General features: G+C 35.3%; 1 protein-coding gene across 2 annotated transcripts in view; it reads right to left on the reverse strand.

The window, feature by feature from the left end:
• eno1a (enolase 1a, (alpha)) overlaps nucleotides 1–9,007 on the reverse strand; it is a 12,069-nt gene extending 3,062 nt beyond the window's left edge. The window contains exons 1-8 of one of the 2 annotated variants that reach the window (XM_016549082.1): nucleotides 8,853–9,007; nucleotides 7,134–7,228; nucleotides 4,790–4,885; nucleotides 3,797–3,855; nucleotides 3,060–3,129; nucleotides 2,752–2,885; nucleotides 1,939–2,161; nucleotides 630–827 (exon numbers count right to left, since the gene is read on the reverse strand). In XM_016549082.1, coding sequence (XP_016404568.1) covers nucleotides 630–827; nucleotides 1,939–2,161; nucleotides 2,752–2,885; nucleotides 3,060–3,129; nucleotides 3,797–3,855; nucleotides 4,790–4,885; nucleotides 7,134–7,218 — 865 coding nt within the window. In that variant the 5' untranslated portion in view covers nucleotides 7,219–7,228; nucleotides 8,853–9,007. Of the gene's footprint in view, nucleotides 1–629; nucleotides 828–1,938; nucleotides 2,162–2,751; nucleotides 2,886–3,059; nucleotides 3,130–3,493; nucleotides 3,553–3,796; nucleotides 3,856–4,789; nucleotides 4,886–7,133; nucleotides 7,229–8,852 lie in introns of both variants that reach the window. The other variant, XM_016549081.1, reaches the window with a different exon arrangement.
• Between the last annotated feature and the right edge of the window lie 2,280 nt (nucleotides 9,008–11,287).

The raw sequence follows: 11,287 nt of genomic DNA on the forward strand, positions 1-11,287 counted from the left end.
GGGGGGGGGACATTTAGCATAGAACATTTGTAACATTATAAATGTTGTTGCTGAACAACAGTATATAATGTAATAATTATATAAAAAGTTATAAGTATATAAAAAGTATAAAATGTTGCTGGAAAAAAAAAACTGGCCTAGTGTACCCTGCAATGTTTTTGTTTATTAAGAGACTAATAAATACACCACAGTTAATGCAGTAGTTTATTATTTATATACAATGTATTCTGTAAGTCTGGAGAACTGGTGACTGGCCTCTAGGGGGTTAAATCACCCCTGTTAAGACTCTCACCCCCACAGCAGGGTTTCATTCACTGCTGCATCTCTTCAAATACCTGTGCCTATTTTTGGAGATCTAAAGATACCCAAAAGACATGAGGGAAGAATTTGTGTTCGGGTAAACGCACTTAGATAAGGAAAATGTGTTTTGGTAACACTTTACAATAAGGTTTAACATCAGTTCCTGCACTAGATTATTATTATTACTAAAATTATTATTAATTAAATTTGTTTAATGTTTATATATCACACTTAAGATTTGCACTAAGCAGTTGTCAATGGCCGTCTGAGGATTGTAGTAGTGCATCACACTCTCACACACAGTAATACTAAAGATCAGGGACACTGACCAGGATAATCCTTGACAAAGCTCCTGTAGAGGTCAGCCAGCTGGTCAGGGCTGATATAACGGCTGGGGTCATCAGGTGATTTGAAGTCTAGGTCGTACTTGCCACCCTTGTAGAACTCCGAGGCGGCCACATCCATGCCGATCACAATCTTGTCAGTGTAGCCGGCTTTGCTAATGGCATTCTTCAGCAGCTCCAGAGCTGAAAAACATAAGTAGTTGATGCATAACTTTTTTTTTTTTTTAAATAACATAAGTCTTTTAGGATAAAATGTATACGGTAAAGTATATGTTTTAGGTTTCACCAAATTTTTTTTTACACTATTTTAAATCTTACCCTCGCCTTCACTAGTTTATTTTAATGGTTCTGCAGTCTGACAAATGCAGTTTTAAATATACAAACATTCAATGGAGAACATTAACTTCCCAAAAGTATTTCATGTCAAACGCCCAAAACATCTGTAAGCACTCATTACAAACCATTGATATTTCTGCAGTTTATATTAGCTACAGCCAAATAATCAGTTCAGGCATTGATTTGTACTTTGTTTAAACAAATGCATCTTGAACATATATCTCATGGTGCTATGCTTATTACACGTAAGCTTTTAACCTACAGCAACTAAATTAATTGTAAAAATAACAAATAATATGGGTAAAGAACAGGATAAATATTTAGACATTCACAGAATAAGTAATCCAATTAGATGTGAAGAAGAACTCTACATTATTTTTCTCTGAAATAGGCAGATGTTATGGCTGTGATTCGTAGGCAACACAAGGTCATGCGCATTCCCAGAATTCCCCAGAGAGTGGGCCTCAGCCGCAGAACTACACTAGCTTCAATTCAATTATACCAATGCAGCAGATCTTCAACTGAAAACCATTTGTTGTTTGATTGAAATTAGTTTTGAAGGACTGAACAAGTTTAGGTAATGATTCATAGTAACTCAAACATTTTGTTGTTCAGTGGTCATGTTTGTAAACTCGCTTATCTATAATCAAGATAACCGTAATCTGACTCCTTGAGTTATCTCGAGTGTTATCTCTAGGTCTTATACCATATTGTATATTAGTGCTTATCTGTACTTGTTTGCTTACCGGTGGCAAAAAAAATGAATTTGGTTATAAATGTAAATCATTTCTAAGATCAAACGGATAGTTTACATTTAATTCCCAAAGTATGTTTTACCATGAATATGTTTTATATTTATGGTGGCAGTTCTGTAGTATTTACATTCTTAAAAATCTGCTCCATGAAACTGAGGCAGATCTACATCTAGACCTGTTATCACGAAACTCCAGACTCTCACCTTCTTTGTTCTCAAGGATGTTGGGAGCGAAGCCACCTTCATCGCCCACATTGGTGGCATCTTTGCCGTACTTCTCCTTAATGACATTCTTCAGGTTGTGATAAACTTCAGCACCAATGCGCATGGCCTCTTTGAAGTTGCTAGCACCGACAGGCAGGATCATGAACTCCTGCATGGCCAACTTGTTTCCAGCGTGGGAGCCGCCGTTGATAACGTTGAAGGCCTTTGAAAACAGACAGTCTATTTATAGTGCGTAATAGTTTGCATCTTTCAGTAATGTTTATGGTTTATGTCATTGGGCATTTATTCCAGACAGAGATGTAGGTAAGTATGCAGCAATTTTTGGCCGATTTTAGCTGGTATTTATGATATTTATAATACGTTTTTAAAATAATTTCAACTTGTATGCGTGTTAAATTTAACTAAAAAAAACAAAAACACTTTTATCGAAAGTGGTAACTTATGCTCGGTTCAGACTACACGATTTTAGCCCGATTTTGCCACGATTCCCGGCATTAGTAGCAGATAGAACTGAACACACAAAATGTTCTGATGAATTCAATCACATGACTTGTTCAGGGCAAACAAAGTCACATTACTTTTTAGATGCACATCTAAGAACTGATTTAGTAAATGTGTTTGGATTTTGGTTTATTTACGGAATAAAAAAATGTATCCAACTTAAAGCATCCTGCTTTTTTTTTTGTGACGTCGCAAAATTTGCATTAAATAGGTGGATGGAAACCAGTTAAACACTGTAATGTACATCAGTAAAGACTGATAATTATTCAGGCTATTATTCTGAGCACATACAGGGACAGGAAGAATGACTTCTGGGTTGCCAGCGAGGTCTGCGATGTGGCGGTAGAGGGGGACGCCCTTCTCTGCAGCACCAGCCTTGCACACAGCCAGGGAAACGCCCAGGATGGCATTAGCACCAAACTTTGCTGTGAATTCAAGGGAGCACATTCATTAAAATAATGGATGCGTATTTGAGAGTCTTTATAAACCGGCGTGAAGAGCTGTGATAAATTACGCTTTCATACCGTGAATAAATTCTGTTCTGGCAACTCAAGGAATTGTAACTATAACGAAACACTTAATCATATTAATATGCTTACACTTGTTTTCAGTGCCATCCATATCAAGCATCAGCTTATCAATCTTCTCCTGCTCCAAGACTGACACGTTCTGTTTAAGCACAAAAGATTGATTACTGACAATATCAATCATTATTCAAGGAGTATGACGTTCACACAAACTTCATTTAGCATAGAACAAATGCAACGTTACGGCATTCACAGCATTGTGAGATTAGTGGGAGTTTTTTTTATCTTTATAACTTTATAAGTCTTTAGAGATGACTAAACGCTAATATTTATTCAAACGTTAGTTAATATTCACAACAAGACACTTACCACTAATAATAATGGTTCCCAACTTATCTAATTCTCTCAAATAATCTTTCAGTGCCTCTCTTGTATATTATGAATAACCACAACTCAACAACAGTATGTATACATTATCATGTTAGTCAAAGAACAAATATTCCTACCTGGCTAACCAGAGCAGGTGCAATTGATTTATTGATATTCTCAACAGCTTTTGAGACACCTGCAGGGACACAAGCAGACCATCACTGATCCAGGCCAAGGAGTGGATGAACATGCAGAGCAGACATGACTAGATGATCACAGAGCAGATAGGTGCTTTATTGTCAATGAAAACATCTGTGATCATCTACAAATACCTGCAGGGGTTAGTCGGCAAAGCAAACTCAAAAAAGGCTCATGCTGCTTCTGTGCTATATCAAAAGGGGTTAAGTTCCTCACTTCAGTTAATACACACGCTAATTTACCTGATTACACAAAGCAGGGGCCAAGAACTCATTTACATATTTAACAGCTCTTTTCACCCCTGACAGAGGAGAAAAGATGGCAGAAGAAAGAGAGGATGAGAGGAGAAAAGAAACACTGCAGTGCAGATGGATCCCATTGAAAAAAAAATTATGGATTTCACAGAAATTAAGAAATGAAGGTTTAAAAATAAATAAATAAATAAATGCAGTACATTCTTAATATCATTCAGATTTTTTCTCGATGTTATTATGATAATGAATAACATATGAAATATACATATGATATTATGTATATTTGGTAAACATTACAAATCAAGCATGATTTAAAATGAGTTTTCACATAGAACATTTTATTCTATTTTTATACACTACTGATAAAAGGTTTGTGGTCAGTAAGATTTTTTTAGTGTTTCTGAAAGAAGTCTCCTATGCTTTTTGTTTGATCAATAAAACAATAAAACAGTACTGTGAAATATTACTACAATTTAAAATAATCGTTTTCTATTATAAAAAAAAATAATTCCAGCAGCCATTAATCTAGTCTTAAGTGTCCCATGATCCTTCAGAAATCATTATATGTTAATATGCTCAAGGAACATTTCTTCAAGATTCTTTGATGAATATAAAATAAAAAAACAACATCTTTTGTAACATTATAAAATGTCTTTACTGTCACTTTCGAACAATTTAATGGGTCCTTGTTGAAAAAAAGTAATTTTTCAAAAACAAAACAAAAATAATTATAAAATAAATCTTACAGATCCCACCAATTTGAATAGTAGTGTATATTTATTATTCTCATATTATTAATATCTAATACATTTTTAAAAAAACTTTGAATTGTTTTGTCAAACAATAATATTTAAATTCTAATATTTAAATATTAACATTAAATTAAATATTAAAATTACTTAATTTTAAAGTTTAATATCTCAGAATTCTAGTGACGCTTTGAAATACTAAATTTACAAACTGAATATCTGAAATACAAACCTTTGCCCAGATAACGTGTCTTGTCATTGTCACGGAGTTCAAGGGCTTCATAGATGCCAGTAGAAGCGCCACTGGGCACTGCAGCTCTGAAGAGACCTGTTGAACAATAAATACAAGGAAACCTGTGAATGGTTATAAACATGTACAAACAACCCTGCTAGTTTTGCAGAAATCTGATTCCAGAATTCCTACTAGAACCACTGAGGTCACAGCTGGTCGACCATATAAGGAATGGTAGGACACACCTCCTCACTGCAGAAGAGGTCAAGCAACAGAATCACAATAAAAATAAAAATCTCTGCAGACCAGCAGCAGACTACATGTCAATATATTACATAATATGTTGACAGAAAAAATAATTGATTGATTAAACAATTGATAAGCATGGTACCTCAAGGCATTTTTATCACCCAAACAATGTAGAAAGTGATGTTAAGGGGGTTTCCTCTTGTGATGTAACCTCCTGAGAGAAAGGGACACCCCCTGATTGAGGCTGGCACACATGCACTACATGATGGCATATTTTGACTCCGAGTGTGGCAAATCTGCACATGCATATTCAATCAGCTCTGCTGAGCGAGCATAAGTCGATTGCCAGAGCGTGCAGTTGAAAACGGATTTAAAGCTTAACCAGAAACTCATCAACTGTTACATAGTAAGTCTGTACCTAACCAATCATTTCCACCAAGCAACAGTAGAGTATCCAAACCTATAAAACATGCAGAGTGCAATAATGCCTAGTTTTGATCTTTGTAACATATCTGTGTTAATACACTGATCCAATCATTCATATTTAATGCTTTGCCAATCCAATGAATCAAAATCTTAGAAATTGTGCACTAGCTATACGTTAGGCTGTATTTTTCCAGCCCTCATACTAATCAAAACACATTCATTAAGCTGCACTCAAATACACAGACACATTAGATTTGGGTGCGTTGTCTCCATTTGTTTTCATACACCTGGGACTGAGGGGAAAAGTACAAGAACATCGGCAGAAGATGAATAAACATTCTACACATTAGTCCCTATAAAAAAACGCATTCATCACCTTCAAACACTAACCTGGCAAAGTATGCCAACTCTCTCTCTGTTCAATACAATCTGGCAGAAGAGATATTCTTCATATTTGTTCTCTTGCCAGCCTCAATCTTTCAAAATGGTCATTCACTAAACATAATTAAAATTCCGAGCATGTGTTAGAGGACAAGGCACCACCTTGTGTTACATTTGTGTGTAGGGGACTGGACAAAAAGCAAGTTACAAAATCAGGTATATGCTTTTAAGCATTGTTGCAAATGAGCAAAACATTAATATGAGATACAATGGGGCAAAAAGTCTAAATGTTGTACACTACCATTTAAAAGTTTGCGGTCTGTAAGATTTTTTTCCTGTTTTTATTTTTTTAAATAAGTCTTGACGAAAGTTGCATTTATTTTGATCAAAAATACAGTAAAACAGTAACATTATGAATTTTCAATGTAAAATAACTGTGTTTTTATTTTATTATATTTTAAATTATTATTAATATTTTAAATATTATAATATAGCCTATTTTAAAATGTAATTTATTCCTGTGATGGCAGAGCTGAATTTTCAGCAGCCATTACAACAATTGTGCTGCTTAATACAACTTAATATAACTGTGAGTGATACATTTTTTTTGATGAATAGAAAGTTAAAAAAAAATAGAATAAAAATATAAATTTTTGTAACTTTACTGTCACTTTTGATTAATTTAATACTTTCTTGCTGAATAAAAGTATTAATTTATATAAAAAAAAAATATAAAAATAATAAAAAATAAAAATCTTACTGACCCCAAACTTGAATATAATTACTTTCTGTGTTCATGTGCAAAGCACCACACTGTAGCAATGCAATCCAAGTGGTATGTATAACTTCAGCTATTTATAACCACCTACCACCTGAAACGTCGACTCTATGCTATTGGACACCAACATGAGGGCCTGAATAGGCAGAGAGCAGCTCAGAAGCTCACCCTTGTGAAACTGCCACAGCATTCAGACTGCACGCCCCAATAACACCACATACAATGTCAATTACTGTCGCTTTGTATTGATGTTCAACTTGTAATGGACTGCTCTGCGGTTGAAGAGACAGTGGTGATGATGGACGATGCTTTTTATCTCTAAAATTGACCCATTTTTGAATTTGCTGGCACATTACAAAATGGATTAATCTTCCTGAAAGAATCATCAGATCAATATACATATAATGTGATTCTCTTTTTTTTTGTATAAAAAAAAATATCTGAAGTAAATAATATAATGAAAAACAATGAAATTGTGAAGTATTTTTAACATTTTTTAGCATTACATACCTTTCTTGGTGTACAGATCAACCTCCACAGTGGGGTTTCCACGGGAGTCAAAGATTTCACGAGCGTGGATCTTCAGGATGGACATGTTGCAGTTTCTGAGCAGAAAAAAACACATGTAAAAAAACATAAAGAGCTGAAAACATATCAGACAGCCACAAAATAACACTTATGGTTAGAGATGTACAATGTATTGGTACCATATCAGTTATTGGTCTATATTTGATTTTTTTTTTATTTATCTATCTGCATCGACCGACTAATATTGAAAATGTACCTGTTAAAGCATGTTTACCCTATTTTTACATTTAGATTATATTAAGCCTTAAAATTACAGTTTTCAGTATTTTATTTTGAATTAATTTAGACAAAATAGAATTTTTATATTTTTTATTAATTACTTATTTAAAAATATTTTTAATATAAGAATAGTAATATAGTTTTGCTTTATAAGAACATGGAAATATAAATTTAACTTCTAGTCATAGCTAATACCATTGAAGGCCTTATGGTGATTTCCCCACTAGGAAATGACTCAACTATTCCAAACTGAGTCAAAGATGAGGAAGGTTCTACACTCTTTCACCACATTTCATCAGCATCCACTCTTTATATGATCTGGAGTTTCAGTTAATGCAGTCACCAAAGGACTAACAAGTTCAAACTGAGTAATCCACCCCATTCTGACAGTCAACATGAGCAACAGGCACCAGAAGTTGAGAACAAACTAACATTGTGACTTGCAAACACCTATTTCCCTCTCCAGCCAAGAAAAGCTGAGCCTTTCAGCTGTCAGCACCTGTTCGGCTAAAAATGCGGCTGTACTGGACATTTAGAAACATGTAGTGGCACTCAAATCCTTTAGCATTATGCTTGTGAAGGTTTGAATGTTTTTGCCTGCGAAGTCACTATTCATCTCTCAAATTAATGATTATGTGCTAACATATAAAACCAACAAAGAAACATACACTTCTTTTGAACCAATGGAAAATCCTGTAGCCTTAAACGTCTGTGGAAACTTCCCACTGGCCACAACACAGTGGGTTGGGTTAACTGAGACAGACAGTAACAAGTGACTGGCCTCCTGTCTGCAGTGCATAGAGAAAGTGTTGCTCTCAATTGTATCAGATTTATATTGAGAATTACATTAAAATCAGCTTCAAATTCATGATTTTAAACATCTGTGATGACCATAAAAAAGGCTGTGTTGATAATAATATCTGTCACACTAATGATCAAATATAGTTCTAAAATAAATCTATTGCAACGTTTAAAAGCTACACAAATAAAAGTAATGTCTCCAGTTACATATCTTTCCAATATCCGGTGTCAAACCGGGACTCGTTTTATTTAGTTTGCTGACAAAATCCCGTGTACAGCAGCTGTAACCTAAGACGAATTCCTTTCTACACTAAACGTCATTTTACATTTTTGAATGAAAGTGTTTCTGTCACGAGAACGAGTATAGGTCACGAAAAACATCTGCATCTCTTCTTAATAACAATTGTGCGTCACATAAACGTTGTAGCGTTAAGATGAGATAATAGTAACAGAATACTCCGATTCTAGAGGACGTCACCGCACGACAGCATCACCTTCATCAGTATTGCATAACTCGCTCGAACATCACGACCACTGACTTAGCACACCTTATTTTTCATGACAAATATTTTTAACTGCTAAAATATACAAGCTACAACACACACCCTGCATTCACCTTACCGTATCTGGCCTAGCCAGCGCAAGGGCAGTCGAGAGCTGACCGTGGTGCAGAAAGCAGAGAAGGGCAGAAGCTGCTGCTCTCGCGCACTGTTACGTGTAGGGCATCAGGAAGCGATCAGCGCGAGCGCGTTTCTCGTGCTGTGATTGGTCAATCGCGACTCACGCGGTACGCTAATGAGATTGCATGGCAGAATGCACGTTTTCAACCGGCAAGACTCCGCCTTCGGCAGGGATGCGGGAATTTTAATTAATTGATTAAAAGCGTTTATTTATTTTATTTCAAGGCTGTTAATGACACGCTGTTGACATTATCTTGAACTTTATTAATGTATCTGGTGTTTAAAGCTTCTTGACTCCAATATGTTCGCGTTTTATGCTGGAAACTGGTGCATTGTGGAGTACGTGCAAAGCATCACCTACTACCAGTGATGCGTCATAGTGAGTATGCACATGAGTTAACGGATACTGATTGGACATGGCAGCTTTTACGTCAGGGTCGGCAAGTAAGTTTGGCATCGGGCCACAAAAAAAAATTCGCCACTATGGCGGGCCAGAACATAGTCAAAGGGTAATTTAAGAAATGAATTGATGAAAAATGCAACTAGTATTACCTGTGACAGACTGTTACAGTGTCTTTTGTAACTGGTAGTGAGCTGTTACTCTGTAAATCCTGTAGGTCATTCTAAGCTCAGTTTACACTGTGATTTATAAAATTATGTACATTCGATTGCACACTAGTTTCAAAGGGTTTATTGTTATAATAATAAAAAAATATGATGACACAAACTCTTGTCAAAAAATGTTTATAGACATATATATTCATTTACACTTAACTCTTTTTAAATGATAGGCTACTTTAATTCATTTCATAGCTGAGAGCTTTTTGTTGTTTTTTATTTTATATAGCTTGTCAATGCGTTCATTTTTATAAAACAGAAAATCACGTTTTTTCTTTTTTCTCTCTCAAGTGTATTTAGATGGTTATGTTTTATTTTGGGTATTCAATAGCATATCACAATATATGCAAATGGACACAATATGAAAGCATTATGTTTTACACCAAGATTATCGTACCAAATATATTCACAATGTCATCTGTACTTCTCAAACGCACACGAAGGTCCAAGTGATGTTGTGCGCTCTCTAGCCTCGACTATTGCAGCCTCACTCAGTGAATGACCTTGAGCAAGATTACTAGTACGCCATCTTATGGCTGCTCATAGGACTTCCAACCTAAGTCCTCAGACATGCAATAGGCTATATCGTTTGTATGAGTTTCGTGGTTATGAAATACAATGGTGTTATAATTTTATATACATAAAACCTTTATTTGTTTGTATTTGTCTTTACAGAAGGCTACTATAGAGCAAATCTATACTGTTCAAAAATTTGTTGGTTGCATTTATTTGATTAAAAATACAATAAAACAGTAATACTGTGAAATATTATTGAAGGGCAAAATAACTGATATATTTTTTATATATTTTAGAATGCAATTTATTCCTGTGATGGCAAAGCTACATTTTCAGCAACCAGTCTTCAGTGTCACATGGTCCTTCATAAATCATTCTAATATGTTGATTTGATGCTTACGAAACATTTATCAAAGTTGTGCAGTGCAATATTAACAGTGAATGCTTAATATTTTGTCAAAAGCCGTGATATAATTTTTTAGGATTCTTTGACGAAGAGAAAGTTCAAAAGCATTTATTTAAAAATGTAAATATTTTGTAACATTAAAATGTATTTATTGATCAATTGAATGCATCACTGCTGAGTAAAAGTATTAATTTCTTGTGGAGTATTATAAAAGTATTATAAAATCTTGTGGAGATCCATACTGTTGCTATAGATTGACTTGGTGTTCTTAGGCTGAATATACACGGGGCAACTTTTTTGAGCAATGTTGCTTGGGCACTTTCCCATTGAGAATGGGTAACAAATTTCTATCTGGATACTTTAGATCGGTCGTGGGCCCTGTGTCTCACCTGGTTGCCCGTTGACGGCAACATTGCCCAAAGTTGCCCAGCAACATTACTCAAAAAGTTGCCCTGTGTATCATCAGCCTTAGTGTACTGACTGAGCAATAGTGTTCAATAGGAGCCTATTTAACCAGTTCTCTCATTACACTGAGTTACAGTGAAATGTGGTTCTCTTTCATGGGAACTTCGAACTGCGTCCTCTAGGGGTCGCTATGGGGAACGCCTCGTCGTGACCCATGTCTGAAGCATACATTGAAAAAACATCAACAACATGTTGGCCGGCGACAGCCACGACGTCACTACCGGGTGTGACTATAGTATAAATAGGCGCCGGGAGAACACATCATCCTCTTCTTCGTCTTCATTGACTGTTCTGTTTGAAGCATGCATTTCCAAGGAAAAAGTAAGAGCTATCTCTATTAGGTGTGTGCATCCATGTCATCGCTATTTGAC

This window comes from Sinocyclocheilus rhinocerous, unplaced genomic scaffold, assembly GCF_001515625.1.
Source record: "Sinocyclocheilus rhinocerous isolate Xijiao unplaced genomic scaffold, SAMN03320098_v1.1 scaffold72, whole genome shotgun sequence".
NCBI lineage: Eukaryota > Metazoa > Chordata > Actinopteri > Cypriniformes > Cyprinidae > Sinocyclocheilus > Sinocyclocheilus rhinocerous.